General features: G+C 57.5%; 3 protein-coding genes across 3 annotated transcripts; 1 reads left to right on the forward strand and 2 right to left on the reverse strand.

Moving 5' to 3' along the window:
* Nucleotides 1–8,009: 8,009 nt before the first annotated feature.
* Nucleotides 8,010–10,094, reverse strand: HES4 (hes family bHLH transcription factor 4). Its single transcript, XM_030805512.1, has 4 exons — nucleotides 8,921–10,094; nucleotides 8,740–8,835; nucleotides 8,574–8,661; nucleotides 8,010–8,480 (listed from the first exon to the last, which is right to left on the reverse strand). The coding sequence occupies exons 1-4, from the start codon at nucleotides 9,026–9,028 to the stop codon at nucleotides 8,107–8,109; spliced, it is 666 nt and encodes a 221-aa protein (XP_030661372.1). The 5' UTR covers nucleotides 9,029–10,094; the 3' UTR covers nucleotides 8,010–8,106.
* A 9,367-nt stretch (nucleotides 10,095–19,461) lies between these two features.
* On the reverse strand, nucleotides 19,462–26,632 carry LOC115833061 (60S ribosomal protein L39-like). The gene is made up of 2 exons (XM_030805962.1): nucleotides 26,620–26,632; nucleotides 19,462–19,867 (listed from the first exon to the last, which is right to left on the reverse strand). Exons 1-2 carry the CDS (start codon nucleotides 26,630–26,632, stop codon nucleotides 19,644–19,646), a joined length of 237 nt encoding a protein of 78 aa, XP_030661822.1. The 3' UTR covers nucleotides 19,462–19,643.
* On the forward strand, nucleotides 26,017–27,584 carry ISG15 (ISG15 ubiquitin like modifier). The gene is made up of 2 exons (XM_030805513.1): nucleotides 26,017–26,633; nucleotides 27,028–27,584. The coding sequence occupies exons 1-2, from the start codon at nucleotides 26,631–26,633 to the stop codon at nucleotides 27,520–27,522; spliced, it is 498 nt and encodes a 165-aa protein (XP_030661373.1). The 5' UTR covers nucleotides 26,017–26,630; the 3' UTR covers nucleotides 27,523–27,584.
* The last annotated feature ends 303 nt before the right edge of the window (nucleotides 27,585–27,887 follow it).

The following is a 27,887-nucleotide window of genomic DNA, read 5'->3' on the forward strand; positions in this document are numbered from 1 at the left end:
AATATTGGTCTTGTGTCCTCCAAGAATTCTGTACCTTGCTGTACCTGTTTATTAGTTCTAATAATTTTTTCAGTGGCTTCCTTCGGATTTTCTATATATGAGATCATGCCATCTGAAAAGTTTCACATCTTTTTCTTTTTTTTTATTTGAGACAAGGTCTCACTCCGTCACCCAGGATGGAATGCAGTGGTGCAATCTCTGCTCACTGCAACCTCTGCCTCCTGGGCCTAAGCAATCATCCCACCTCAACCTGCAGAGTAGCTGGGACTGCAGGTGCACGCCACTATGCCCGGCTGATTTTTGCATTTTTTTCCTTTTCTTGGTAGAGACAGGGTCTCACTATGTCGCTCAGGCTTGTCTTGAACTCTTGGGCTCAAGCAATCCTCCTGCCTTGGCCTCCCAAAGTGCTGAGATCACATGAAGGTGTGAACCACTGTGCCTGGCCCTGGATGCCTTTTATTTCATTTTCATTTTTTTTTCTTTTTTCTTTTTTTTTCTTTGAGATGGAGTTTCATTCTTGTTGCCCAGGCTGGAGTGCAATGGCGCAATCTCAGCTCACCGCAACCTCCACCTCCCAGGTTCAAGTGATTATCCTGCCTCAGCCTCCCGAGTAGCTGGGATTACAGGCGCCCACCACCACGCCAGACTAATTTTGTATTTTTAGTAGAGATGGGGTTTCTCCATGGTGGCCAGGGTGGTCTTGAACTCCCGACCTCAGGTGATCCGCCTGCCTCAGCCTCCCAAAGTGCTGGAATTACAGGCGTGAGCCACCGTGCCCGGCCTCTTTTATTTCATTTTCTTTCCTAATTGCTCTGGCAGGAACTTCCTAGAATGTCAAAAGTAAGAGGCAGGAGTGAGCATTGCTGTTTCATCACGGCATTTTGTCGACGTGATTACGACGCTCTGGGAGTCTCCATCCAGGTTCTTGTGCTGAGCGGCTCCTTGGATCAGTGGGTTTATGGTTCCCGTCAAGCTTGGGAAAACTCCAGTCATTATTTCTTCAGCTATTTTACCTTCTTCCCCTCTTCTGGGACCAACTCCAGTTAAACGTATGTTAGGCCACTCAACGTTGCCTCACAGCTCACCATTCTATTTCTCTGTTTTTTAGTTTTTTTGCTTTTTTTTTGAGACAGAGTCTTGCTCTGTTGCCCAGGCTGGAGTGCAGTGGCATGATCTTGGCTCACTGCAGGCTCTGCCTCCTGGGTTCAAGCAATTCTCTGCCTCAGCCTCCCAAGTAGCTGAGATTACAGGTGCCTACCACCACGCCTGGATAATTTTTTTTTTTTTGTATTTTTTGTAGAGATAGAGTTTCACCGTGTTGGCCAGGCTGGTCTTGAACGCCTGACCTCGTGATCCGCCCGCCTCGGCCTCCCAAAGTGCTGGGATTACAGGCATGACCCACCGCGCCTGGCCTGTTTTTAAAATCTGTTTTATTTTAAATAGTTTTTATCGTTATAGTTTCGAGTTGACTACTGTTTTCCTTTCCAGTGTCTAACTTGTTGGTACTTCCACCCAGTGCATTTCTCGAATCACACATCATGATTTTCATCTCTAGAACTTCCCCGTTGGGATTTTCGTACCTTCAAAATCCCTAACGCATTCGATATTTCCTCTAGCTTCGGCTTTTCTAGTTTATTTCTGTTTTTGTTTAGAGATGAGATCTCGCTTTGTTGCCCAGGCTGGCCTTGGCATCTTGAGTAGCTGGGACTACAGGCACACACAACCACACCTGGAATAGCTTCTTGAATATCTGGAGTAAGTTGTAGCAGGGGCTTTCATACCCTTGTCTGGGAATTCTATCATCTCTAACATGGCTGGAATCTTCCTGTCCATGTGGGGAGGGTCCTGTGCCCATCGTCTGGAGAGGGTCCCTGTGTCCATATGGGGAGGGTCCCTACGTCCATGTGGGGAGGGTCCCTGTGTCCATCATCTGGGGAGCGTCCTGTGTCCATCCTCTGGGGAGGGTCCCTGTGTCCATCATCTTGGGAGGGTCCCTGCGTCCTTCATCTGGGGAGGGTCCCTGCGTCCTTCATCTGGGGAGGGTCCCTGTGTCCATCCTCTGGGGAGGGTCCCTGTGTCCATCCTCTGGGGAGGGTCCCCTTCGTCCATCATCTGGGGAGGGTCCCTTTGTCCTTCATCTGGGGAGGGTCCCTGTGTCCATCATCTGGGGAGGGTCCCTGTGTCCATCATCTGGGGAAGGTCCCTGTGTCCATCATCTGGGGAGGGTCCCTGTGTCCATCATCTGGGGAGGGTCCCTGTGTCCATCCTCTGGGGAGCATCCTGTGTCCATCCTCTGGGGAGCGTCCTGTGTCCATCCTCTGGGGAGGGTCCCTGTGTCCATCCTCTGGGGAGAGTCCCTGTGTCCATCATCTGGGGAGGGTCCCTGTGTCCTTCATCTGGGGAATGTCCTTGCCTGAGTGCCAGGAAGGGGGGACACTCTCACTGTAACATCAGCTGAGATCCTTCATGCTTTCATTGTCGCCCCCACATGGAGGTAGCATTTGCCCCAAGGATTTCTGTCAAGCAGGTGACAGCCTTCTGCCTGCAACCTGCTTGGTAACATTAAGCCCCTGGCTTGGTCAGGAAAAGTCCAGCCGAAATCCCACATAGTAGATTCATTGGCCACCTCCTGGAGTGCTGCTCTCACCCCTTCCCCAACAAACCAGCTTCCTGGGGATGTGCTGATGGAGCTTCCTCTTTTCCTAAAGCCAAACTGGAGAAACAGAAGGCACACAACGACATGATGTCGTGGCCCCCAGGCGTCTCCGCCGACAGCTCTTGCCTCCTCCCGGTGCATTTGAAGGAGGAAGTTTGGCCAGAGCCAGCAGAGCATCCCTGACTGGGGCTGGGAGGGCCAAGACGGAGGGTACCACTGGGCCTGGGGCTTAAGAGGCCATGGTTGGGGGGGATCGGCAGCTGGAGGGTCCCACGCTGGAGCACAGCCAGCCCTGCCATCTGCTGTGTTTGGCACACGCCACGGTCAGTGATACGGTTTGGATCTGTGTCCCCACCCAAATCTCATGCCGAACTGTGATCCCCGGTGTTGGAGGTGGGGCCTGCTGGGAGGCATGGACCATGGGGGCGGGTTTCTCATGACGGTTTAGCACCATCCCCCCGCCGTGGTACCGTCCTTGGGTTAGTAAGTGAGCTCACAGGAGATCTGGTGTTTAAAAGTGGGTGGCGCCCCACCCCCCACCCCCTCTCCCTCCTGCTCTGGCCAGGTGACCTTCCTGCTCCCTCTTCTCCTTCTGCCAGGATTGGAAGTTTCCTGGGGCCTCCCCAAAAGCTGAGCAGGGCCAGACGCGGTAGCTCATGCCTGTAATCCCAGCACTTTGGGAGGCCGAGGTGGGTGGATTGCTTGAGGTCAGGAGTTCAAGACCAGCCTGAACAACATGGTGAAACCCCATCTCTACTAAAAATACAAAAATTAGCTGGGCGTGGTGGCGCATGCCTGTAATCCCAGCTACTCAGGAGGCTGAGGCAAGAGAATTGCTTGAACCCAGGAGGCTGAGGTTGCAGTGAGCTGAGATCACACCACTGTACTCCAGCCTAACAGGGCAAGACAGTCTCAAAAAAAAAAAAAAAAAAAAAAAAAAAAAAAAGCTGAGCAGGTGCCAGCACCATGCTACCTGTGCAGCCTGCAGAAGCACAAGCCAATTAAGCCTCTTTTCTCTCCCCCAGGCTGGAGTGCGGTGGTAAGATCTCTGCTCACTGCAGCCTCCACCTCCGGGGATCAAGCGATTCTCCTGCCTCAACCTCCCGAGTAGCTGGGACTACAGGCACCGCCATCACACCCGGCTAATTTTTGTATTTTTAGTAGAAATGGGGTCTCACCATGTTGGCCAGGCTGGTCTTGAACTCCTGACCTCAGGTGACCCACCCGCCTCGGCCTCCCAAAGTGCTGGGATTCCAGGCATGAGCCATTGTGCCCAGCCTACAGGCAACTGATTTTTCAACACAGGTGCCAAGACAATTCAATGGAGGAAAGAATGGTCTTTAACAATCACACCACTGCACTCCAGCCTGGGCAACACAGCGAGACTCCATCTCAAAAAAAAAGCAACTGACAAATAGAAGAAGAGTGAGCTGTGGGACAACTTCAACTGATATACACGTAACTGGAGTCAGTCCCAGAAGAGGAGAGCTGCCCCAGCTCTGCCTGTCCCTACCTCCAGGGTCCCCCACACCCATTGCCCTGTCCAGGTCAGAGTGAGCCCAACGGCTCAGACACCACTGCCTTCCTCTGCCCACCACCTTCCTCTCTCCATGCTCCATGTTGAGCTTATAGGCTGAGCGTAAGTTCATTCTCACATTGCTACAAAGAAACGCCTGAGAGTGGGCCGGGTGCGGTGGCTCAAGCCTGTAATCCCAGCACTTTGGGAGGCCGAGACAGGCAGATTCCTTGAGGTCAGAAGTTCGAGACCAGCCTCACTTCAACAAGGTGAAACCCCGTCTCTACTAAAAATACTAAAATTAGCCAGGCATGATGGTGGGTGCCTGTAATCCCAGCTACTCGGGAGTCTGAGGCAGAAGAATCGCTTGAAGCCGGGAGGCGGAGGTTGCAGTGAGCCGAGATTGCGCCACTGTACTCCAGCCTGGGTGACAAGAGACTCTGTCTAAACAAAACAAAACCCAACCTAACAAAGAAAACCTTACTACAAAGCTATAGCCATCAAAAAGACAGTGTGATTGATAATAGGACAAGGATAGATGTATTGATCGATGGAAAAGAATTGAGGGTTCAGAAATAGGTCCTCACATTTACAGTCAACGGATTTTCTTTTTTTTTTTTTTTTTTTTCTGAGACAGGGTCTCACTCTCAGCCCATCACCTTGGCAGGACTCTACCGACCCAGCAGACCACTGGACCCTCAGGACACTGAGGTGTGAATGCCAGGAGGGGCCGGTGGGACATCAGGGAGGCTGCCAATCCAGGGCCCTTGCCCTGGCTGCGTCCGAGGTGGGTACAGCCCTGGGGCTCCAGGGGTCAGTGGGGGCAGCAGCCAGGCATGGAGCCAGGGGAGCCAGAGGAGGCTGGGACCCAGGTGAGCACAGGGACCTGGTGGGGCGAGCTTTGGCCTCACATCTCACAAGCCCCGGCTCCAGGCAGCCCCACCCCACCCCCATCCCTAACTTCCTGGCGCCTGGAGTTCATGGGCCTGGCCTAGACTTCTGTCACCATAGGGACTGAGGTTCTCCAGATTTCAAAAGCCTGTGATCTGTGGTTGTGTTACCCCGTTCCCCCCACAGCAGACAAGCCCAGACACACACGGCCCAGACACCACAGAGGCAAAGGAATTCAGCAAACATTTATTGACCCTTGGTCCTCATCAAGGAGGCAGTGGGAGATGAATTGGAAGTGACCAGGGGCCGCCAGCCACACCCCCTCCACCGAGAAGACGACTTTCATCTATTATTCAGCAGAAAACCAAAAGCCAAGATAAAAATCACCGGGGAGGGGCAGGGACGGGGGACTGGGCCAGACCCCAGCTGGTGAGTGGCCACCACCTGAGGTGGGGAGGGGCAGGAAATGTCTGGAAGGTAGAGAGGGCAGAAAGGACCCCTGCAGGAGGAGGAACCCCACGTCTGGGGCCACAGGACGCAGGGTGGGGAGGGAGAAAGGACCCCCCATGTGAGGGGGCACCCCACGTCTGGGGCCACAGGAAGCAGGTTCTGGCGGGCGTCCTGGCTGGGTGTAGGCAGAGGCTGGCTCCCCGAGGCCCAGGGGGGGGATCTGAGAAGGGGGTAGCCTGAGGGGGAGCCCAGGACAGCCCCTGTGCTGCCGGTCCAGCCTGGCCCCTCAGGCTGTGTTTCCTGAGACCTCCCTAGTCTAACCCAAACCTCCCAGCTCTGTCATTCAAATGGATGGACTTGGCCGGGCGTGGTGGCTCACGCTTGTAATCCCAGCACTTTGGGAGGCCGAGGCGGGCGGATCACGAGGTCAGGAGATCGAGACCACGGTGAAACCCCGTCTCTACTAAAAAAATACAAAAAATTAGCCGGGCGTGGTGGCGGGCGCCTGTAGTCCCAGCTACTTGGCGAGGCTGAGGCAGGAGAATGGCATGAACCCAGGAGGCGGAGCTTGCAGTGAGCCGAGATCGCGCCACTGCACTCCAGCCTGGGTGACAGAGCAAGACTCCGTCTCATAAAAAAAAAAAAAAAAAAAAATGGATGGGCTAGGTCCCTGCGGGTCCATTTCCCTGTTTTCGGTGCTGAGGACAGAGCTTCGAGCTTCCAGACAGACTTGGCCTTTGCCCTCTGGAGCCCCGTCCAGCTGGGCCCAGATGATACACCGAGCCTGCGGCCGATGGGATGGACCACAAGTTAGGAGGAAAGTCAGGGGAGAAGCCGGGGGCAGGTGGTGTGGAGCACAGAGGAACCCAGACTGCGAAGGGACTGCCCGAGGACTGTGATTCCCCCGAACCTGAGTGGTCCCTGGACAGCTATGCAGGGCCCTTTAGCCACAGTGGAGGGGGCATTCAAGGCCAGAGCCTGGTGGAGAGATGCCCTGCCCTCTTAGGACCCACAGCCCAGGTGACTTTGTGGGGTGCCCCTCCTGCCCCGAGCTCCTCCCCACACTCCCAGCTTCGCTGCCCCAGGCCCTCCTTCCCCTTCTGCACTGATGCCTTCTCTGCGCAGCTCCCCTCCCCCGGCCACGCTGAGCTTCCAGCTGCCCCCAAGAAGACCGTCCCTTCCCGTGCTAAGGCGGCCTCCCTCACAGGGTCTCAAGCTCCCAGGGAAAAGGGCTACTTTGAGGCTTCCCTGGGACCAGGACCCCCGAGGTAGGACTGATGGTGGGACCAAGAGTGGGGCCCCCAGCCCGATGCTACCCCGCCCAGGGTCACTGGCCTGGCCCTCGCAGCTCTGGGAGGGGGCAGGGCAGCCAGGGGCCAGGGGTGGCCTGACTTGCCAGGCCTGGGTGGCTCCTACGAGCTGTACACGGCTGCGTCCTGGAGGGCCCAGGGGACTCCTGATGGAGGCACAGACTGGAGCCTTGGAGGGCCAGCGCTGGTGGGACGGCTCACTCGCCTCCCGTGGGCCCCGGTAAACTCGGCCCCAGTTGGGAAATGGCCCTCGGTGCGGCTCAGAGGGAGACTCGGCTGAGTGCCTCGAACTGCGCCGGACCCCCCCGGAACACAGGACCGGGATGGCGACCACGGCGGTGGTTCAGGGGACCGGGATGGCGACCGCGGCGGTGGTTCGGGGGAACCTCCGGCGCTGCCTGGCAAGTCGGTGGTCGACAACTGCACGTGCTCAGGGCTATGAGGGAGAAGCCCCCAGTCTTCACCCACTGGGGAGGCGGAACCTCCCTTACCGGGGCAGGGGAGGCTGCGGGCAGGGCCGACGCCCTAGTGAGCGACGTCCTTGGCCCCGGCACTCGGTGGCCGCAGCCCAGCTCGGACGCGCGCGCGCGCTCCCGCCGGGCCCTCCCCGCACAGACGCCTGGGGGAGGGGTCTGCGGTGGGCACCGGCAGCTCTGCACTTCCCAGGAGAACCCAGCGGGGGTCTTCAGGGCCAAGGGCGGCCGCCCTGATCCCAGCGCGGCTCAGGACGGCAGCCTCCGCCTTCCGCGGTGCGGGGACTGGGAGTCGGGAAAGGGGCCTCTGAAAAGCAACTTGCCCGGCGATGCTGCGCGACCACCTTCCAGCACGGGGAAGATTCTGGGCACTCAGGGACGTTCAGCTTCCCACCTGGGCCTCCGGGGGTCCCCTCACAACCGCCACCGCAGAGCGAGGCAAACCCAACGCAGGGGCAGAGAGCGCGTGCGCGTGCGCGTGCGGGGCTGCAGGGATGCGGAGGGGAGGGCCGCAGAGGGGAGGGGAGGGCGCGGAGCGGAGGGGGTTGCCCTCAGCCCCGCCCCCAGCCCGCCCCCCGGGCCCGCCCGACGCCCCCAGCCACCTGCGGACCGCGGCCTTGGGAGTAGGGCGGGACCCAGGCGCGGCGTAGCTGCGGGGCGCTCCCAAAGTCAACTCTTCACCAAGACAAAAAAGGAAAACTCGTGACGCGGACTCTGGAATAATAAATACGTATTCTCTGCTGCAGTCTTGGCAAAGGCCGCGGCCCTAGAACGGGGCGCCGCCTCCGATGCAGTCCCAGGGCCACAGCCTCAGCGCAGCCATGGCCTCCAGGGCACCCCCGGGCCCTGCGGCCCCGCCCTGGGGGCGGCGGGCAGCCCCCCGGTCAGACCCGGCAGCAGCGGCGGCGCGAGCAGAGGCAAGTGGCCGCCAAGCGATGGCAGCAGCGGGCGGCCAGCGTAAACCTCGGGCGCTGGGGCCTCTGCGGGGGCAGCCGGGGACAGCGAGGCCGGGCGGCGGGAGGGTTCCAGCTGGCGCAGGCAGGCTGCCAGGTGGCCCAGCAGGCGGGAGCGCACGTCTGCCGGGACGCCCTCGCAGCCGGCCAGAAAGCGGTTCACCTCCGCCAGACACTCGTGGAAGCCGGCGCGGTACTTGCCCAGGACGGCGGGGTCGGCGCTGAGCGCGGCTGCGGGAGCGACACGGGAGGAGAGGTCGGTGCCGGGTCCCGGGGGTCCCGCGCCCTCCCCCAGCCTCCAAGCCGCCGCCGCCCGCGCCTCACCCGTCACCTGCACGCGACGCAGGCTCCGCAGGTGTCTCACGGTCATCTCCAGGATGTCCGCCTTCTCCAGCTTCGAGTGGCGGGAGCTCTGGGGGCGGGGATGGGCGGGAGGTCCAGGTCAGCTGCGCCCCAGACTCCGGGTCTCGGGCCTTCGCCCCCGACTTACCTCTTTTCTGAGGGCGTCCAGGATGAGGGTTTTGAGCTGAGCGAGGCTCTCGTTAATGCGCGCTCGGCGCCGCTTCTCCATGACCGGCTTGGAGGACTGCGGGTCGGGCACCGGCTGAGTCCCGCGTTCCTCCGTCCCTCCCGCCCCCGGTCGCCCCCCTCACGCCCGGCCGGGACCCCACCTTGCGGTGCTCAGCAGCGCTCCTGGGCTTGTCTGGGGTCCGGCTGGCGCTGGCTGGCGCTCCTGCCATCGGCGAGGCGCTCGGTTTCCCCGGCGTGTCTGCGGCCATGGTGCGCCCCGCGCCCCCCCGTGCCGGGTGGAGCACGCCGCCGGGGACCACGGCGGGCTGGCGGGCAAGCGGCGAGCGCGCGGGGATCCGAGCCCCTCCGGCGGGTCCCGGCTCCAGGCCCGCGCGCGCCTCAGGCCGTTCCCCTATTTAAGGCCTCGCCGCCGCGGGGTGTGTGAACCCGGCTCCGCATTCTTTCCCACACTCGCTCCAGCCAATCGGCGGCCGCGCTCCTCCCCCGCCCGCTGTCAGTCACGCCTCGGCTCCGGGCGCGGCCTCCGCGGGCGACAAAGGCATGCGGGGCCCCCCGCCCGGCGCCCCCCTCCGACACCTCTGGGGCCAGGGCTGGGTGATCCCGCGCCCCTCAATGCAGTCAGGGCCGAGCAGCGCGCCGGGAGGGGCCGCTGGGGGCGAACGGGGACCGGGACCCCCCGGGGCTGGGCGGAGTCTCGGGGCTCACTCTCCAGCCCAGGGGTCCGGGAGCCGGGGCTGGACGGAGCTGGGGCTGGCCGCGCGGGAAGTCGGGAAGGAAATTTCCCCAGTGGCGCAGGGTCTGGCGGCGCCGAGGGGTGGGCGAGCCTCGGTCTCGAGCCTCTTGGCTTCCTCCGCCCGCCCCGCCTCCCGTCCCGGTTTGGGCTCTGCTCGGTCTCCGAGTTTGATCCGACACTGGCTCGGCCTCCGGGCGTCCCACCCTCAGGTGTGCGGCCTGGAGCACGGAGGGCTGGAGAAAGCCTTGGGAGCGACAGAGCCGGGGGAAGGTCGGCGGCCGGGTCGGCCGGCTGGAGGGCAGAGTGAGCGGACGGCGAAGGGGAGCACGGGTGACCCCGCAGAGCAGGGCCGGTGATGGCGTGGGCCGGGCAGGACCACGAGAAGCAGAACGTGCGCGTGACGCGAGCGGGCTGGTGATGTCACCAGGCACCCGGGGCGATGACGCAAGCCTGCTGGGATGACGTCATGTGGCCCGTGTCGCCACGTGTTTCCAGGTGACCCGCTAGCGAACTCAGCAGCAGCAAAGTGGGGCTCACAGAAAAATGAGGGGCCACTGTTAATATAACTGCAAAGGGGCAGGATGCGTAAAACGGCTGTGGTTATTTTCGTGTTTGCTGTTTTTATTTCGAATGCCGCTGCGGGGCACGCTGGTCCTTTCCGCACTCGGGGTCCCCGGCAGCCTCACGCGTCTGTGCAGCGGAGGCTTCCTGAGCCCCCTGGAGAGCCGGGCCTGGGCCCGGGTGTGGAGACCCTCCCGGGCTTTTAATCCGGGCAGGAGGCAGATGGCAGGCTCAGCAGTCACGCCGTTGTAAGAGAACCGAATTAGGTGGGTGGCCTGGGTGGACAAAAGCCTTCTTTCCGTCGGGTGGTCCCAAAGGCTTCTGCGGGGTGGGGGGTCCTCAGGGGGGAAGCCTCAAGGGAAGGCGTGGCATTCCCAGGGTGCGAAGGGGGCGCAGGGGCGAGGGAAGTGGGGAGGAGGAGCTGGGCCAGGGAGAACCGGGAGCTTCTGGTCGGGGAGGGGGTCGGGGATCATTTTGGGGAGCTTTTCTGAGCCAGGGAGTCAGCTGATTGGCAGGTTCGCCCCTGCCGGGGCACCTGGACCCGGGGTTTCTGTCCGGAAGCCTCCCCTCCCCTCGGACCCCACGTCTAATCTCGCCCCAAGCAAAGTCCTGCGGCCCACGCGGGAAGGCGCCCTCTTCACGGCGCTGACCCCGGCCCTCCGCGGTCCCCCTGAGGCGCCCCCCACACCCCGCCGCTTGCACAGGGGCGCGCGCCTCTGGGGGGCTGCGAGGCCGGAGCGGAGGTGGCGCCCTCTCTGCCGAGAGGCTGTCCGCGCCCCTCGCCGACTGGGGAAAGCCGCGGGGGCTGGGCGGGCGTCTCGCAGGTGGCCCCGCGAGCACTTAAGCCCCGGCAGCGCCCAGTGGAACCCGGCTCTCCTGCCCCGACTCCTCTGCGCGGGCCTGGGCCCTGGAGAGGCTCGGACCGGCCCCGTGGCCCAGGAGGTGGTGTGGATGGTGTCCCTGTCCCGCGTCCCGCCCCGCGTCCCTCCCCGGCCTGAGCGCTGGGCCAGGGCGGGAAAGCCCGCGAGCGCCCCCAGTGGCCGCAGTCGCCGCCGCCTCCTGCTGGGGGTCATCCCTGGGGAGCTGCCGGCCTGAATCTCCCCAGCTTGGGAAGGGATTTGGGGGGGCTCTGGGCCTCCCCCATTCCCCAGACAGGCAGGGAGTTCAGGATAGAAGGAGGGGCCTGAGGATCGTTTTTTAATTTTTTTGTTGTTTTGTAGAGACGCGGATCTCCCTATGTTGCCCAGCCTGGTCTTGAACTCCTGGCCTGAGATGATGCTCCTGCCTCGGCCTCCCAACGTGCTGGGACTACAGGCGTGAACCTCCTCCCTGCCAAGCATGGCTGGGGCTGATCTTTCCCTCACTGGTTGTTAGATGGGCTCGCTTCCCTTCCTTGTACCTGTTTCCTCATCTGTAAAAGGGAGCTAACTTTTTTTTTTTTTTTTTTGAGGCAGAGTCTCGCTCTGTTGCCCAGGCTGGAGTGCAGTGGCACCACAACCTTTGCCTCCCGGGTTCAAGCGATTCTCCTGCCTCAGCCTCCCAAGTAGCTGGGATTACAGGCGTGCACCACCATGCCTCGATAGTTTTTTGTATTTTTAGTAGAGACGGGGTTTCACTATGTTGGCCAGGCTGGTCTTAATAGGAGATTCTACTTTTTTTTTTTTTTTTTTTTTTTTGAGATGGAGTTTCACTCTTGTCGCTCAGGCTGGAGTGCAGTGGCACAATCTGGGCTCACCACAACCTCTGCCTCCTGGATTCAAGCGATTCTCCTGCCTCAGCCTCTGGAGTAGCTGGGATTACAGGCATGTGCCGCCACACCTGGCCAATTTTTGTATTTTTAGTAGAGATGTGGTTTCTCCATGTTGGTCAGGCTGGTCTCAAACTCCCCACCTCAGGTGATCCACGCGCCTCAGCCTCCCAAAGTGCTGGGATTACAGGTGTGAGCCACTGTGCCTGGCCAGGAGATTCTACTTTTAAAGCCACTGATGGTGTCCAGCTCATAGTGAGCACCCATGCCCATCTACCAGGGTTCCTGCCCCAGGCAGCAGGTGGGGTCCTCGCTGAGCAGAGGCAGGAGGGGACACCAGCACTTGCCTCTGCTCTCTTGGAGAGGAAGAGACCCCCCCACCCCCCATCCCCCACCAGGGAGCCCACTCCAGGGTCTCCGGGCCTGTGTTCCTCCCACGGTCTTTGCCACAGGACAGCTCCCGTCTGTGTGTCTGTCTCTCTGGGTCTGTGCCCTTGGCCTCTGACGGTCCCCTCCCTACCTCTCGAATCTGGCCTTGATTTGTGGTAGGGGCCTCAGGGTTCCTGAGGGCCTTGGGGTTCCCTTGCTCTGAGTGTGGGGGTGGATCCTGGGCTGCAGCCCGGGATGGTGCTGACGCCCGGGCTGGGGGCAGGTTGCGTTTTTCAGAGACGGCCGTGGCAGTATCTCCCATCCCTATACCTTGAAATGCCTTCTACATGAGACTCTGTGACAGCCTCGGCCAGGAAGAATGGGGTGTTTGGCAGGACGTGACTTCTGAGGCTGACTTGGAAGCCACGCGTATCTCGCTGTCCTGGGACAGTCGCTCTTGGAACCAGCTGCCGTGCTGGGAGGGAGCACGCCCGGGCCTCAAGGAGAGACCCCGTGGAGGAACCGGAACCGGCATTGGATTCCAGACTCCTGAGCAGCTTCCGGCCCAGGTCCCAGCGCCCCGTTCCAAGCCGCCCGCACACAGTAGGGTGGTTACTGAGCGTACTGTTTTGGGGTGGTTTGTGGTGCGGCACTCAAGACTGGAATAGTGGAGGTGGGCTGGGCGCTGACCCAGGGAGAGTGACCCTTCCCTCCTCACCCCTGCTCACTCCTCACTGGTCCCTTCCTCTCTCCCACAGAGGCAGAGGCTCAGCGACTTCCCCACCCCTCCTCCCCATCTAACGGGTGCTTCTCGGGAGCCACTGAAATCCAGCCCACCTCCTGGCCCTGAGTGGGTCAAGCTCCAAACGGTGGGTGGCCCCGGGGCATCTGCATGGCCCTGTGTTAGCTAAGGGGGGTGACTGATGAGGACATTCACACGCCACTGGGGAGCCTGTGGGGGAAACCGGGGTGTCTTCTAGGCTGGACCTGGAGGGCCTCATTCTTGGGGGGGGTCTCCTCACATTGGGCCACTGTGGCCACACTCCATGACCCCAGCCAGTGTCCCCAAAAGGCCTGCGAGGTGCTGGCCATGACCTCCCCTCCCAATCTCTGACCCAGAGGTGGCGGCTGCCATCTCGCCATGGGCCTCAGCACCCCCCTCACACACCGACTCCTGACATCAGAGACCTGTAGCCACCCCTGCAGGCGGTCCTCAGTGTGGTCCCCAACTCCTGCCCAGGGCAGCGGGCTGTGCACTCAGGGAGCTCAGGCCAAAGCCACCGAGGAACCAAGGCTGGGGCCGGCGTGGGTTTCTCTCCCAGAGAGCTGAGGTGGGCGCAGAGCTGTTCCTGGGTGTTTGCTGGGATTGTAGTGATAGAAGGCCAGGGCTGCAGCAATCCAGGCTACAGGAGAGAGACCAGGACTCAGGCAGAAGCAGCAGCACCAGGCTGGTGCCACTGCCACCACACCTGCATGCCTTCTCAGCAGCGGTGGGAGCTGTGTCTCCAAGCAGGATGGTGCTGGAGTCTCCCCATCCTGCCTGTCTGGGATGCCCTCCCAGCCCGTTCCTGCTCCCGGCAGGCACTGCTTTTCTCTCTGCTGCACCAGGACAAGGTCGGTGCCCTTGTCCCTCCTCACTGGCACTCCCAGACTGCTTTCCTTTTCCACCAAAACCACCCCCACTTTGTGACCAGACCTCACTGTGTTGAAGTCATAGGCACCCCTTTCCTGCAGGAGGGGACACCTGCTCCCTGTCACTCTCCCGGCCATGCCTTCAAAATCCACACCGGCAATTCTCCAACTTTGACTTCCTCTCCTTCAGGGGTCCTGTTCCCTCCCTACTTAACCACTGGGTCCTTTCTCCCAACTGCACCCCTCCACGGTCCAGCCTTTCCACTCTCTCTGCCCACCTCCCAGCTCCTGGCTCTGCTGTCCGCCAGCCCTGAGATCTGCAGTCTTTGTGCATGGCCTGCATCTGCGGCTTCCTCATTCCCTGTCTGTTCTCCTCTCCTTATCAAGAGAAGCCTATCTGGCTGGCCATTGTGTCTGCCCCTCACCCTCCCTCCCTCCTGTTCATGTGGGCAGACCACAGCCCGTGTGGAATCCCGACCTTCTTGGTGGCTTAAGCACCACCTGCCTATTCTTTCCGTAGCAGGGATCAGGGTGGTGCCAGCGGCTTCCCGGGGCCTCACACAGCCCTGGGCCAAGGTCAGCTGGGTGGGAAGGGCCCGAGTGGAGCCATGCTGGACACCCGGGGCTGCTGTCCCTCGGCTGCCGAGCTCTCTGTCAGAGCCTTGCGGCCTGGAATCCTACCCACCCTCGGTCAGCTTCCTCATAACATGGCCAGCGTTCCAGGAGGGCGAAGTGGAAGCCTAGGGACTCTTGAGGCCGGGGTCCAGAACGCACGTGGTAAAATCTCCACCACATTCCATTGGCCAAAGCAAGTCACAGCAGCCAGATTCCAGAGGAGTCGAAGAACACACTGACCCCTCCTCCCCTCCACCACCTGCCTCTGCCCTCCCCTCGCAGGGGCAGGGCTGCCTGATGAGCCCCCTGGGTTTATCTGCCCTGCTGGCTCTGGGAAGGCCGGGATGAAAGTGTCATTTAGTGGCAGGGACTTTAGGGAGCCTGGTATGGCCAAGCCCTAGCCCCCTGCAGCAGTGCCCCCCGCAGCAGTGCCCCCAGGACAGCTGGGCCTGGGTCTCCAGTGGGTTGGAGTTTTCTGAAGGCGGCTGTGGGTCGACCTGGCACCCGGTGACTGCCCCAGGCGGAGGGCCATGCATGGCCCAGCGCAGGGGCCCTGCCCATGGCCGTGTGGGGTCAGGTGTCCAGCTCCGGGCTTCTGGGCTCCCTGCTCCCCAAAGATGTGCAGCTCCTGCGTCCATTGCCAGGTCCTTTAGGTCTAAGAGGGTCCCTCTTGTCCAGTGCGCCAGGCTCCACCTACCCCCGACCCCTCCCCAGCTGAGCGCCTCCTCCTGGCTGGAACAGCAGCCCTCCCTGGTCATGCACCTGCCCCTCCACTGTGTCCTCCCTGACGCAGCCAGAGGCGTGCCTCTAACCTGCAGAACCCTCCCTGGGGGCCAAGCCCACCAGACGCCAAGGGGCACTGGGACTGCCATGTGGAGTGGGACCCTCTGCTCTGTCCCAGGTCCTGCTGTCCCAGGAAGCCCTTACAGGGGGCTGCAGCTGGGGGGTGACATGCCTGCCAAGTGGGTGGGGAGGCTCTGGCCCAGTAAGATGGGATCCAGCAGTGCGAGATGGTGGCCCAGGTCAGGTGGTGGCAGCTCGGCCTTCCTGGTCCCAGGTAGAGAGACAGGGTGAGGCTCCTCCCCATGGGATCTGGAGGGGAGGGGCTGCCTGTGTAATCAGCCCAGCCTCGGACGTCAACAATCCATGTTTCTCAGGACAAGCGGCCAGCCCAGGCCTCGGACGTCGACAGTCCCCGTTTCTCGGGAAAGGCGGCCAGCCCGGGCCTCAGACGTCGACAGTCCCCGTTTCTCGGGAAAGGCGGCCAGCCCGGGCCTCAGACGTCGACAGTCCCGGTTTCTCGGGAAAGGCGGCCAGCCCAGAGTCTCCAGTGACACATTTCTGGGTCATCATCCACTGGCCACAGGGAATCACAGGCTCGGTGTGACTTTCTCAGAGCGCCGTGGTGCACCTGTGGGGTTTCCCAGCCCATCCTGTCCCGTGGGACCAGGCGGAGGCCCAACCGTGTCTTCAGAGTGACCTTCGAGCTTTAACCAAAGTCCACGTGTTATCAGGAGCCATGAGTCAATCAGATGTCATCCAGGGCGGCGGCTGAGGAGTGGTGACTGGCCAGATGGGAAGGCAGGGAAGGGTCTGGATTTCAATGAGAGCGAAGGAGTGGGCGGCAGGCTGGTAGACTCCTCCAGATGGATGAGGCCAGACCCCTGCAACAGCCGATCTGAGCAAGGCTCTAGCCTCCCTGGGAGTCGAGGGCACCAAATCAGCCCTGCACCTGGCCCCGGCCTCAGACCCTGACGGGGCTCACCCACCTGAGATCACCCTGGCTCTGCAGGAAGGCAGGAAGCTTTGGCGTGATCCTCCACTGGTGAGCATTACGTAGAGATGTGTGGAAACGCCACGAAGCACAAAGACCCGTGTTTGACGGGTTGCCAGGTGCCTACATCAGAGCTCATTAAATTACACATTAAATAGATGCAGCTTGTGTATGTCAATCACACCTAATTCAAGTCGTAAAAAATCACACTCAGAGTTTTTACACTTGAGAGTGTTTTAGCAGATGCGCCTCAAGATTCTAAACTCAAATGCACACTGAATAAAACATTTAGGTTTATCGCCGGGCACGGTGGCTCACACCTGTAATCCCAGCCCTTTGGGAGGCTGGGGTGGTAGGATCACCTGAGGTCAGGAGTTGGAGACCAGCCTGGCCAACGGGGTGAAACCCTGTCTCTACTAAAAATACAAAGATTAGCTGGGTGTGGTGCACGCGCCTGTAATCCCAGCTACTCGGGAGGCTGAGCCAGGAGAATCACTTGAACCCGGGAGGTGGAGGTTGTAATGAGTCGAGATCACGCCACTGCACGCCAGCCTGGCAACAGAGCAAGACTCCGTCTCAAACAAACCATTTAGGGTTATCATTTAAGGAGAAAGACTAGAAGATGTTATTGAATTTATTAAGAAATCAGAATGAGGCCGAGGAGGGAGGATCACTTGAGCCCAGGAGTTCAAGGCCACCCTGGGTAAGTGGTTGCATCTAGTGAGACCCCATCGCTGTTTAAAAAAGAGAAGGGGGGAAGAAATCAGAATGTTTGAGAACTTACGATTCAGCACATGTTTACATTTTACATTTAGTTTCATTAAACATACAAGGCAGGTGTAGCAGCGAACTAGCATTCCAGTGAGGGAGAAAAACCCTGGCAGCGGTTACTGGAGGGCGGAGGGCGGTGGGGATGTGCGGAGGATGGAGGGCCGAGGGCCGCGGGGATGTGTGGAGGATGGAGGGCGGAGGGCGGAGGGGATGTGTGGAGGATGGAGGGCGGAGGGCGGAGTGCGGGGATGGAGGCGGAGGATGGAGGGCGGAGGGGGACGTGCGGAGGATGGAGGGCGGAGGCGGAGGGCGGAGGGCGGAGGGCGGGGGAGGTGGAGGAGGAGGGCGGAGGGCGGAGGGGATGTGTGGAGGATGGAGGGCCAAAGATGGGTCTCAAGGGCTGCAGTGAGAGCGTTCCTGTGTGTACCAGGCATGGCCCGGAGGCCCAGGCTTTGGAGCCAAGAGCCTGGGATGGGGGGCAGGTGTGGGGTGACTGGAGGGGACACTGGGAGAGGCCAGAGGCCACGATGCGGGAACCGAGGCCCGGCTGGTTGCGCCGAGAGGTAAGGAGAGCCGTGGGAGGTTTTGTGCGGATCAGCCTGGCGACTGGGTGAAGAGCAGGTTGTGGGGTCAGCACGGGAGCAGGACCACCCGCCGTGTCCACAGGAGCCCGCGTGAAAGGCTACTGTGGTCTGGACCAGGGCACGCAGGTATAAGTGGTGAGGACCAGTCTTGGGACGATTTTTGTTGTTGCCAGATAGTTAAAAGGCTTAAAAATAAAATCAAAGCTGGACACGGTGGCTCATGCCTGTCATCCCAGCTCTTTGGGAGGCCAATGGGGGAGGATCGCTTGAGCCCAGATGGCTGCAGTGAACCACAATCACATCACAGCACTCTAGCCGAGGTGATAGGGCAAGACCTTGTCTCAAAAAATAATTTTTTTTTTTTGAGGCTTGCTTTGTCACCCAGGCTGGAATGCAATGGTGAGGTCTCAGCTCACTGCAACTTCTGCCTCCCAGGTTCAAGCATTTCTCCCACCTCAGCCTCCCGAATAGCTGAGACTACAGGCGCCCGCCACCACACCCAGCTAATTTTTGTATTTTTAGTAGAGACGGGGTTTCACCATGTTGGCCAGGCCGGTTTCGAACTCCTGTCCTCAGGTGATCCACCCATCTCAGCTTCCCAAAGTGCTGGGATTACAGGCGTGAGCCCACCGCACACAGCCAAAAAATAATAATTTTTTTTTTGAGCCTCGCTGTGTCGCCCAGGCTGGACTGCAGTGGCGTGATCTCGGCTCACTGCAAGCTCCATCTCCCAGGTTCACACCATTCTCCTGCCTCAGCCTCCCAAGTAGCTGGGACTACAGGCACCCCCACCACACCCAGCTAATTTTTTATATTTTTAGATCTCCTGACCTCCTGAGCTGCCTGCCTTGGCCAGGTGCGGTGGCTCACGCCTGTAATCCCAGCACTTTGGGAGGCCAAGGTGGGCGGATCATGAGGTCAGGAGATGAGACCATCCTGGCTAACACAGTCAAATCCCGTCTCTAGTAAAAATACAAAAATTAGCCGGAAATGGTGGCGGGCGCCTGTAGTCCCAGCTACTCAAGAGGCTGAGGCAGGAGAATGGTGTGAACATGGGAGGCAGAGCTTGCAGTGAGCTGAGATCGCGCCATTGCACTCCAGCCTGGGCGACAGAGTGAGACTCCGTGTCAAAAAATAAAAAAACCACATATATCCAACATTATTGATCTTGTATAAAAGGTTTAAGGAAGTTTAAGTTAGTTTGTAACTGAGCCCAAATATTAACCAAAGGCTTCTTTGTAAGCAGCTGTTATGATTTCCTACATCATAAATAGAATATTGAGGTTTGTAACTAGAAGTTATATATTGTGTGGCTATGTTATTGAATGCACACAAGTTTGAAATTAATTTACTATTGAGCTCAACCCTTTTTTAAAAAAGTGAAAGGTCTCACGTGTTTATTACGGAACCCAGCCAACCAACGCATTCATAACAGATTCAGAAAGAAAAAATAGATCCCCAGGCCAGGTGCAGTGGCTCACGCCTGTAATCCCAGCATTTTGGGAGGCAGAGGCAGGCAGATCACCTGAGGTTGGGAGTTCGAGACCAGCCTGACCAATATGGAGAAACCCCATCTCTAGTAAAAATGCAAAAAATTAGCCAGGCGTGGTGGCAGGCGCCTGTAGCCCCAGCTACTCGGGAGGCTAAGGCAGAAGAATGACGTGAACCCAGAAGGCGGAGCTTGCAGTGAGCCAAGATCGCGCCACTGCACTCCAGCCTGGGCAACAGAGCAAGACTCCATCTCAAAAAAAAAAAAAATAGAAAATTAGCCAGGCGTGGTGGCGCACGCCTGTAATCCCAGCTACTTGGGCGGCTGAGGCAGGAGAATCGCTTGAACCCGGGAGGTAGAGGTTATGGTGAACCAAGATCACACCACTGCACTCCAGCCTGGGCAACAAGAGCAAACTCTGTCTCAAAAAAAAAAAAAAAGAAAAGAAAAAAGAAAAAATTTATTCCCAATAAAACATGTTCAACTCTCCAGATCGTGGTGACATTTCCAGCTTGATATGGTAATGTGATTGTGACCTTCAGGTATGACCTTCAGCATAAATATGTGTGCCATCTCCCGTGCAATTCCCTACAGACCCAGCTCGGCTGTTCTCCAGTGTCTCCTTTGGGAGTTGTACCTGATTTTATTACCAGTTTTCATCTGAATCCACTGGGGAATGGGACGATTTTGCTTTTGTTTCTTGGCCAGGAATCGCTTAATTCCGAAAGTCTGGTGAGAAGACACAGCGAGAAGCAGGGTCCAGCACAGATGATGGCGATGGCGGAGAAGGGAAGGGAAGGTAGGGGAGGGAGCTCAAGCTTTTATCATTATGGGACCTCCTGTGTCTATTATGCTTTCTTCCATGATCTTTGTTAATATGTTAATGACATTGTTAATATATCTACACCTGCTTTCTTTACTTAATATTTGTGTAGTATGCTTCTTTCCATTGCTTGATGTTCAAACTTCCTGTGTCTTTAGGTTTCAGATGATTCTTGTCTCTGGAAGCCACACACAGCCAGTTGTTTGTTTTCTTTCTTTTTTTTTTTTTTTTTTTGAGACGGAGTTTTGTTCTTGTCCCCCAGGCTGGAGTGCAATGGCACTATCTCGGCTCACTGCAACCTCTGCCTCCTGGGTTCAAGGAATTCTCCTGCCTCAGCCTCCCGAGTAGCTGGGATTACAGGCACCTGCCTAATTTTTTGTATTTTTAGTAGAGACGGGGTTTCACTGTGTTGGCCAGGCTGGTCTTGAACTCCTGACCTCAGGCGATCCACCCGCCTCGGCCTCCCAAAGTGCTGGGATTACAGGCGCAAGCCACTGCGCCCGGCATTTTGTTTCATTTTTATTTTTGAGACACAGTCTTGCTCTGTTGCCCAGGCTGGAGTGCAGTGTCACAATCTCGGCTCACTGCATCCTCTGCCTCCCGGGTTCAAGCAATTCTCGTGCCCAGCCTCCCGAGTAGCTGGGACTGCAGGCACACACAACCATGCCTGGCTATTTTTTTTTTTTTAGAGGTGGGGTCTCACTATGTTGCCCAGGCTGGTCTCAAACTCCCAGGCTCAAGCCATCCTCTAGGCTTTGCTTCCCAAAGTGCTGAAATTACAGATGTGAGCCACCATGCCCTGCCTGATTTTTTTTTGTTGTTGTTGTTTTTTAACCAGCCTGATCATCTTGGTCATTTAGTCCACATGAATGTTGGGCTTTTGGCCTGGAGAATTATGAGAGAATACATTTCTGTGGTGTGAAGTTTAACACCCAGTTTGTGGTACACTGTTCAGCAACCCCAGGGAACTAAAGCAAGTGACTGCAGATCTGGTCACCTTCCTCGGTGCCTGTGCCTTGGGTTGGTTCTGTCGAAGCAGGAAGACAACTGGCAGAGATGGGATGAAGTAACCAAAAGAAAAGGAAGATTCTAGCACCGTACCTCAGCATTAAGAACTCAGCAAACAGGGGCCTGGCACAGTGGCTCACGCCTGTAATCCCAGCACTTTGGGAGGCCGAGGCAGGTGGATCACGAGGTCAGGAGATCGAGACCATCCTGGCTAATATGGTGAAACCCCGTCTCTACTAAAAATACAAAAAATTAGCTGGGCGTGGTGGTGGGCACCTGTAGTCCCAGCTACTCGGGAGGCTGAGGCAGGAGAATTGCTTGAGCCCTGGAGGCGGAGCTTGCAGTGAGCCGAGATTGTGCCATTGCACTCCAGCCTGGGCAACACAGCAAGACTCCGTCTCAAAAAAAAAAAAAAAGAAAAGAAATCAGTAAACATATACCATGTTTAACAGGGTATCTAAAATGATAAAAAGAAATAGAAAATCCTGGGTTTTTTGTTTGTTTTGCTTGGGTTTGGTTTGGTTTTGAGACAGGGTCTCGCTCTGTCACCCAGGCTGGAGTGCAGTGGTGTGATCTCGGCTCACTGCAACCTCCACCTCCCGGTTTCAAGCGATCCTCCCACCTCAGCCTCCCAAGTAGCTGGGACTACAGGTGGGAGCCACCATGCCTGGCCAATTTTTGTATGTATTGCAGGCACAGGGTTTCACCATGTTGCCCAGGCTGGTCTCAAACTCCTGGGCTCAAGCCATCTGCCTGCCTCGGCCTCCCAAAGTCCTGGGACTGTGGTGTTTGTTTGTTTGTTTGAGACAGAGTCTTGCTCTTGTCGCCCAGGCTGGAGTGCAGTGGCACGATCTCAGCTCACTGCAACCTCCATCTCCAGGGCTCAAGCAATTGTCCTGCCTCAGCCTCCCGAGTAGCTGGGACTACAGGTGTGCGCCACCACACCCGGCTAATTTTTGTATTTTTAGTAGAGACGGGGGTTTCACCATGTTGGCCAGGCTAGTCTTGAACTCCTGACTTCAAGTGATTTGCCCACCTCATCCTCCTAAAGCGCTGAGATTACAGGCGTGAGCCACAACCCCGCCTCCTCTTTGGTTTTTAGATGCTAACAATTTTGGTGACCCCTGAGATTTGCTGGGAGACGGGGAAGGGCCAGGATTCATATTCAGAATATGTTGATTTTTCACTCTTACACTTGTTTATTTAAAAATTATTTATTTATTTATTTGAATCTTATTTAAATATTTTATTTATTTATTACTGAGTTTTAGCTACCCTTCTCTGTTATGTGCTGTGTGTAACAACAACAATTTGGGAACAACCTAAGTATTCAATGATGTGGGATTGGTTAACTAAATTAACTGTACTATAACAGGTTCATTGTTCCACGGGAAACTGTTAAAACAACTGTTAAAACAACCTGCACAGATGTGTCCACCAACATGGATAGATGCATGTTTTTGTTTTTTGGGTTTTTTTTTTTTTTTTGAGACAGAGTCTCGCTCTCTCACCCAGGCTGGAGTGCAGTGATGCGATCTCGGCTCACTGCAACCTCCACCTCCCAGCCTCAAGTGATTCTCCTGCCTCAGCCTCCCAAGTATCTGGGATTACAGGTGCCCACCACCATGCCCAGCTAATTTTTGTATTTTTAGTAGAGAGGGGGTTTCACCATGTTGGCCAGGCTGGTCTCGAACTCCTGACCTCAGGTGATCCACCCACCTCGGCCTCTCAAAAGTGCTGGGATTACAGGTGTGAGCCACCGCGCCCAGCCCACGCCCAGCTAATTTTTTGCATTTTTTTTTTTTATGGATCAGTGATAATAACTCAATCCTCTATTTGACAAAGAAGAGGGAGAAGGAAGAGGAAGAAAAAGAAAGTGGGATAAAGGATCAGAAAGGGAGGAAAATAGAAAAAATTAGAGTATGACTCCAGGGTAGACCTGTTTTGTTGTCACTGAGTTGGTTGGTTGGTTTGTCTGTTGTATTTTTCATGTTTCGCCAAGTTGGCCAGACTGGTCTCGAACTCCTAGCCCGAAGTGATCAACCCACCTCGCCCCCCAGAGTGCTGGGACCACAGGTGTGAGCCACCACGTCCAGCCCCCACATTGCTTCTGGCCTCCGTGGTAGACCTCCCAGACGGAGCGGCCGGGCAGAGGCGCTCCTCACTTCTTCCCAGACACGGGGCGGCCGGGCAGAGCCGCTCCTCACTTCCCAGACAATGGGTGGCCGGGCAGAGGCGCTCCTCACTTCCCAGACAATGGGTGGCCGGGCAGAGGCGCTCCTCACTTCCCAGACAATGGGTGGCCGGGCAGAGGCTCTCCTCACTTCCCAGACTGGGCAGCCGGGCAGAGGCGCTCCTCACTTCCCAGATGGGGCGGCCGGGCAGAGGCGCTCCTCACTTCCCAGACGGTGGGTGGCCAGGCAGAGGTGCTGCTCACTTCCCAGACGGGGCGGCCAGGCAGAGGGGCTCCTCACTTCTTCCCGGACGGGGCGGCCCGGCAGAGGCGCTCCTCCCTTCTTCCCGGACAGGGCGGCAGGGCAGAGGCGCTCCTCACTTCTTCCCAGACGGGGCGGCCGGGCAGAGGCGCTCCTCACTTCCCAGACGATGGGTGGCCGGGCAGAAGCGCTCCTCCCTTCCCTGACGATGGGTGGCCGGGCAGAGGCGCTCCTCACCTCCCAGACGATGGGTGGCCGGGCAGAGGCGCTCCTCACTTCCCAGATGGGGAGGCCGGGCAGAGGGGCGGCCGTGCAGAGACGCTCCCCACCTCCCAGACGGGGCGGCGGCCGGGCAGGGGCTGCAATCCCAGCACCCTGGTAGGCCAAGGCAGGCGGCTGGGAGGCGGAGGCTGCCGTGAGCCCAGACCACGCCACCGCACTCCAGCCCGGGCAATACCGAGCACCAGGTGAGCGAGACTCGGTCTGCAGTCCGAGTACCTCGGGAGGCTGAGGCGGGCAGAGCACTCGGCGTCAGGAGCTGGCGACCAGCGTGGCCAACATGGCGAACGCGCGCCTGCAGCCAAAGGAGAAAAAGCAGGCAGCGGTGGCGCGCGGCGGCAGTCCCAGGCAGTCCGCGGCACGGGCAGCAGTGAGCTGAGTAGATTGCAGCCTGGGCCACAGAGGGGAAGAAAAGAAAGAAAGAAAGAAAGAAAGAGAGAAAGAGAGAAAAAGAGAGAGAGAGAGGGAGGGCGGGCGGGCGGGCAGGCAATTTTTTGCATTTTTAGTAGGGACGGGGTTTCATCATATTGGCCAGGCTGGTCTTGAACTCCCGACCTCAGGTGATCTGCCTGCCTCGGCCTCCCAAAGTGCTGGGATTACAGGCGTGAGCCACTGCACCTGGCCTTTTTTTTTTAATTTTTTTTTTTTATTTTTAGTAGAGATGGGGTTTTGCCATGTAGGTCAGGCTGGTCTCAAACTCCTGATCTCAAATGATCCGCCCGCCTCAGCCTCCCAAAATACTGGGATTACAGGCATGAGCCGCCTGGCCTGGATAGATGTTTATGATATACTGTTGCATGAATGAAGCGGGTTACAAAACGGTGAAAGTATGGTGAGGCCTTTTCACCTTTGCTTTTTATTGATGTGAAATTCATATAACATAAAACTAACCATTTTAAAGAATGTAATCCAGTGGCGTTTAGTTATTTACCACGTTGTCCAACTATCACCTCTGTGGAGTTCTGAAACATTATCACCCCCAAAGGGGCTCGTGGCTCTGAAGCAATCACCCCCCACACCCCCTCCCTGGCCCCCAGTAACGGAGTCGGCTTCCTGTGGCTGTGGCTCTAGCAGTTCTGGTCGTTTCCCCTGCAGTGAATGGAATCAACACTCTGCTGCCTTTGTGTCTGGCTCTTTCCACTTAGCATAATGTTTTCAAGGTCCTTTCACATGAATAAGTGCCTCAGTCCTTTTCATGGCTGCGTAATATTCCGTCGTGTGGACATTCCACACTTTGTGTGTCCATCCATCACTGATGGACGTGTGCTCGTTTTCCGCTACTTGTTTATTGTAAACTGTGCTGCCATGAACATTTGTATACAAGTATTTGAACACCTGTTTTCAATTCTTTTGGACACACGCCTGGAAGTGGAACTGCTGGGTTACCGATAATTCTGTTTAACGTTTTGAGCGTCACAGTGGCCACACTGTTTTACATTCTCAACAGCAATGCATGTACCAGGATTCCAGCTTCTCTGTGTATTCCCCAATGCTTGTTACTATCCTTTATGTTTATTTTATATTATTTTTTGAGACTGTCTCACTCTGTTGCCCAGGCTGGAGTGCTTTGGTGCAATCTTGGCTCACCACAATCTCTGACTCCTGGGTTCAAGGGATTCTCCTGCCTCAGCCTCCCAAGTAGCTGGGATTACAGGCATGCACCACCACGCCCAGCTAATTTTTGTATTTTTAGTAGAGATGGGGTTTCTACTAAAAATGTTGGCCAGGCTGGTCTCAAACTCCTGACCTTAGGTGATCCGCCCGCCTCAGCCTCCCAAAGTGCTGGGATTATAGGCGTGAGCCACCGCGCCCGGCCTGTCCTTTATTTTTATTATTACAGTCATACTAGTAGGAAATAGCATCTCACTGGGGTTTTGATTTGCATTTCCCCGATTAATAATGATGTTGAGCATCGCTTTACAGCCGTTTCTGTGTCATTGGAGAAATGTCTGTTGAAGTCTTTTGGCCATTTGAAAATTGAGTTGCCTTTATTTTTATTTTTATTTTTTATTGAGTTGTAAGAGTTCTCTATATGTCCTGGATGCTATGCCCTCATCAGATAGATAATTTGCAAATATTTCTTCCCATTCTATGGATTGTCTTTTCACTTTCTCAATAGTGTCCCAGAGTTCATTTTTGTAGAAAATAAAAGATAGGCCTCTTTTATTAAAAAACAATCTGAGGCCCCGGGTGCAGTGGCTCACGCCTGTAATCCCAGCACTTTCAGAGACCGAGGCAGGTGGATCACTTGAGCCCAGGAGTTCGAGATCAGCCTGGGCAAAGGGTGAGACCCCATCTCTACTAAAAATACAAAAAATTAGCCGGGCGTGGTGGTGCACCCCTGTGGTCCCAGCTACGTGGGAGGCTGAGGTGAGAGGATCGCTTTAGCCTGGCAGGCGGAGGTTGCAGTCAGAGATCGTGCCTCTGCACTCCAGCCTGGGCGACAGAATGAGACCCTGTCTCAAAAACACAAAAACAACATAAAAACACCAATCTGAGCAAATACTGCCCTAAACCAAGTGTTGTTATCTCTGGGTAGTTTGGAGTTTTTGTTTCTCAATTAACCGTGGGGATGTTTTCCAAGTTTACTAATTTTGCAAGTTGGTAAATGGAAAATGAAACCATTAGTCCATGTGATGGCAGCTTTAGTGCATCTTGTGAAGGACCTGGAATGCGCGATATTTAGGTGTTTCCAGGGTTTTGGGTGGGGATGGGGATGCCGTCTGCTGTCCGGAGTCCGCAGCCCTCACAGTGCCTTTGCGGCCCTGCCCACCTCCACCTCTGCTTTTCCCTATCTTTCGGTCATTCTGTTTTGTTTCCTCTGCTCACTCTGGGGCACGCCTCGGGAAAAGGAAACCGAAACTGAAGCCAAATCTGGCCGCCAGCGCAGGCTCGCCGGCACGCCCCCTGACGTGTGCGGCTCAGGCTTATAAAAGGGCTGGGTGCTGCCTGTGGGAGCCGGCGGCTGAGAGGCAGCGAACTCTTCTTTGCCAGTACAGGAGCTCGTGCCGTGGCCCACAGCCCACAGCCATGGTAAGGCAGATGTCACAGGTGGGGGGAGGTGGGCTCTGTGCCAGTCAATTTTCGTCTCCCTCCCCCAGCCAAGGTCTCCCAGGGGTGCAGGGAGACCGGAGCTGCTCAGAGCTTGGCCAGGTTCGAAGTGTGCTCCTGAAAGCAGGTCACCCCTGAGATCCTCAGAGGGGCACCCTAGCAGGTAAAGGGAGGCCACGGGATGGCTGTGGGCAGCTGGCCTTCTAGTAATGACCCCTCAGTGCCTTCTGTGCCCGAGGTCCCTGCTGACAGGATATAGAGGACAGACAGGAGGGAGCACTGTCCCTGGGCACAGGAGCTCGCCCTGCAGCCAGTGCCTTGTGTGTGGTGGGCCTGGGACTGGTCCACAGTCTCTGAGCCTGTGTGATGCCTGCAGGGCTGGCAGCTGACGGTGAAGATGCTGGCGGGCAACGAGTTCCAGGTGTCCCTGAGCAACTCCATGTCGGTGTCAGAGCTGAAGGCGCAGATCACCCAGAAGATCGGCGTGCACGCCTTCCAGCAGCGCCTGGCTGTCCACTCGAGCGGCGAGGCGCTGCAGGACAGGGTCCCCCTTGCCAGCCAGGGCCTGGGCCCCGGCAGCACGGTCCTGCTGGTGGTGGACAAATGCGATGAACCTCTGAGCATCCTGGTGAGGAATGACAAGGGCCGCAGCAGCACCTACGAGGTACAGCTGACGCAGACTGTGGCCCACCTGAAGCAGCAAGTGAGCCGGCAGGAGGGTGTGCAGGAGGACCTGTTCTGGCTGACCTTCGAGGGGAAGCCCCTGGAGGACCAGCTCCCGCTGGGGGAGTACGGCATCAAGCCCCTGAGCACCGTGTTCATGAATCTGCGCCTGCGGGGAGGCGGCACAGAGCCTGACAGGCGGAGCTAAGGGACCCCACCAGCAATCGAGCAGGATCAAGGGCTGGAAATAAAGGTTGTTGTAAAGAGAAATGGCTGCCTCTGTGTCTGTGCTTGGCCCTCCTCCAGCGTCCGCCTCAGACCCCTGGTGATGGGGCAGGAGATGTCAGGAGGGAGAGCCCAGGGTCCATCCTGGTGACCAGGCCTGGGTTGCCAAGTGAAGGGATAAGGGTGTGCAGTTACAGCTTCGAGGGATCAAAATAGGGAGCCCCCCACCCCGAAACTGAAGACAGCTCTCCCCACCCTTTGGGAAATTAACTTCTAGGAAAAGAAAAAGAGACACAGTTGCGGGAGCCCATCCTGCCTGTCCTCCATCTGAGACAGCAGACGGCTTAG

Source organism: Nomascus leucogenys, chromosome 24, assembly GCF_006542625.1.
Source record: "Nomascus leucogenys isolate Asia chromosome 24, Asia_NLE_v1, whole genome shotgun sequence".
NCBI classification, from domain to species: Eukaryota; Metazoa; Chordata; class Mammalia; order Primates; family Hylobatidae; genus Nomascus; species Nomascus leucogenys.

Bases quoted from the DNA above. Each gene is read 5' to 3' on its own strand.
- HES4 (XM_030805512.1), bottom strand. From the start codon at position 9,028: ATGGCCGCAGACACGCCGGGGAAACCGAGCGCCTCGCCGATGGCAGGA. The intron at 8,662-8,739 runs GTAAGTCGGGGG...CCCCGCCCCCAG, and splicing joins TGGACGCCCTCAGAAAAGAG to AGCTCCCGCCACTCGAAGCT. The intron at 8,481-8,573 runs GTGAGGCGCGGG...TCGCTCCCGCAG, and splicing joins GCGTCGCGTGCAGGTGACGG to CCGCGCTCAGCGCCGACCCC.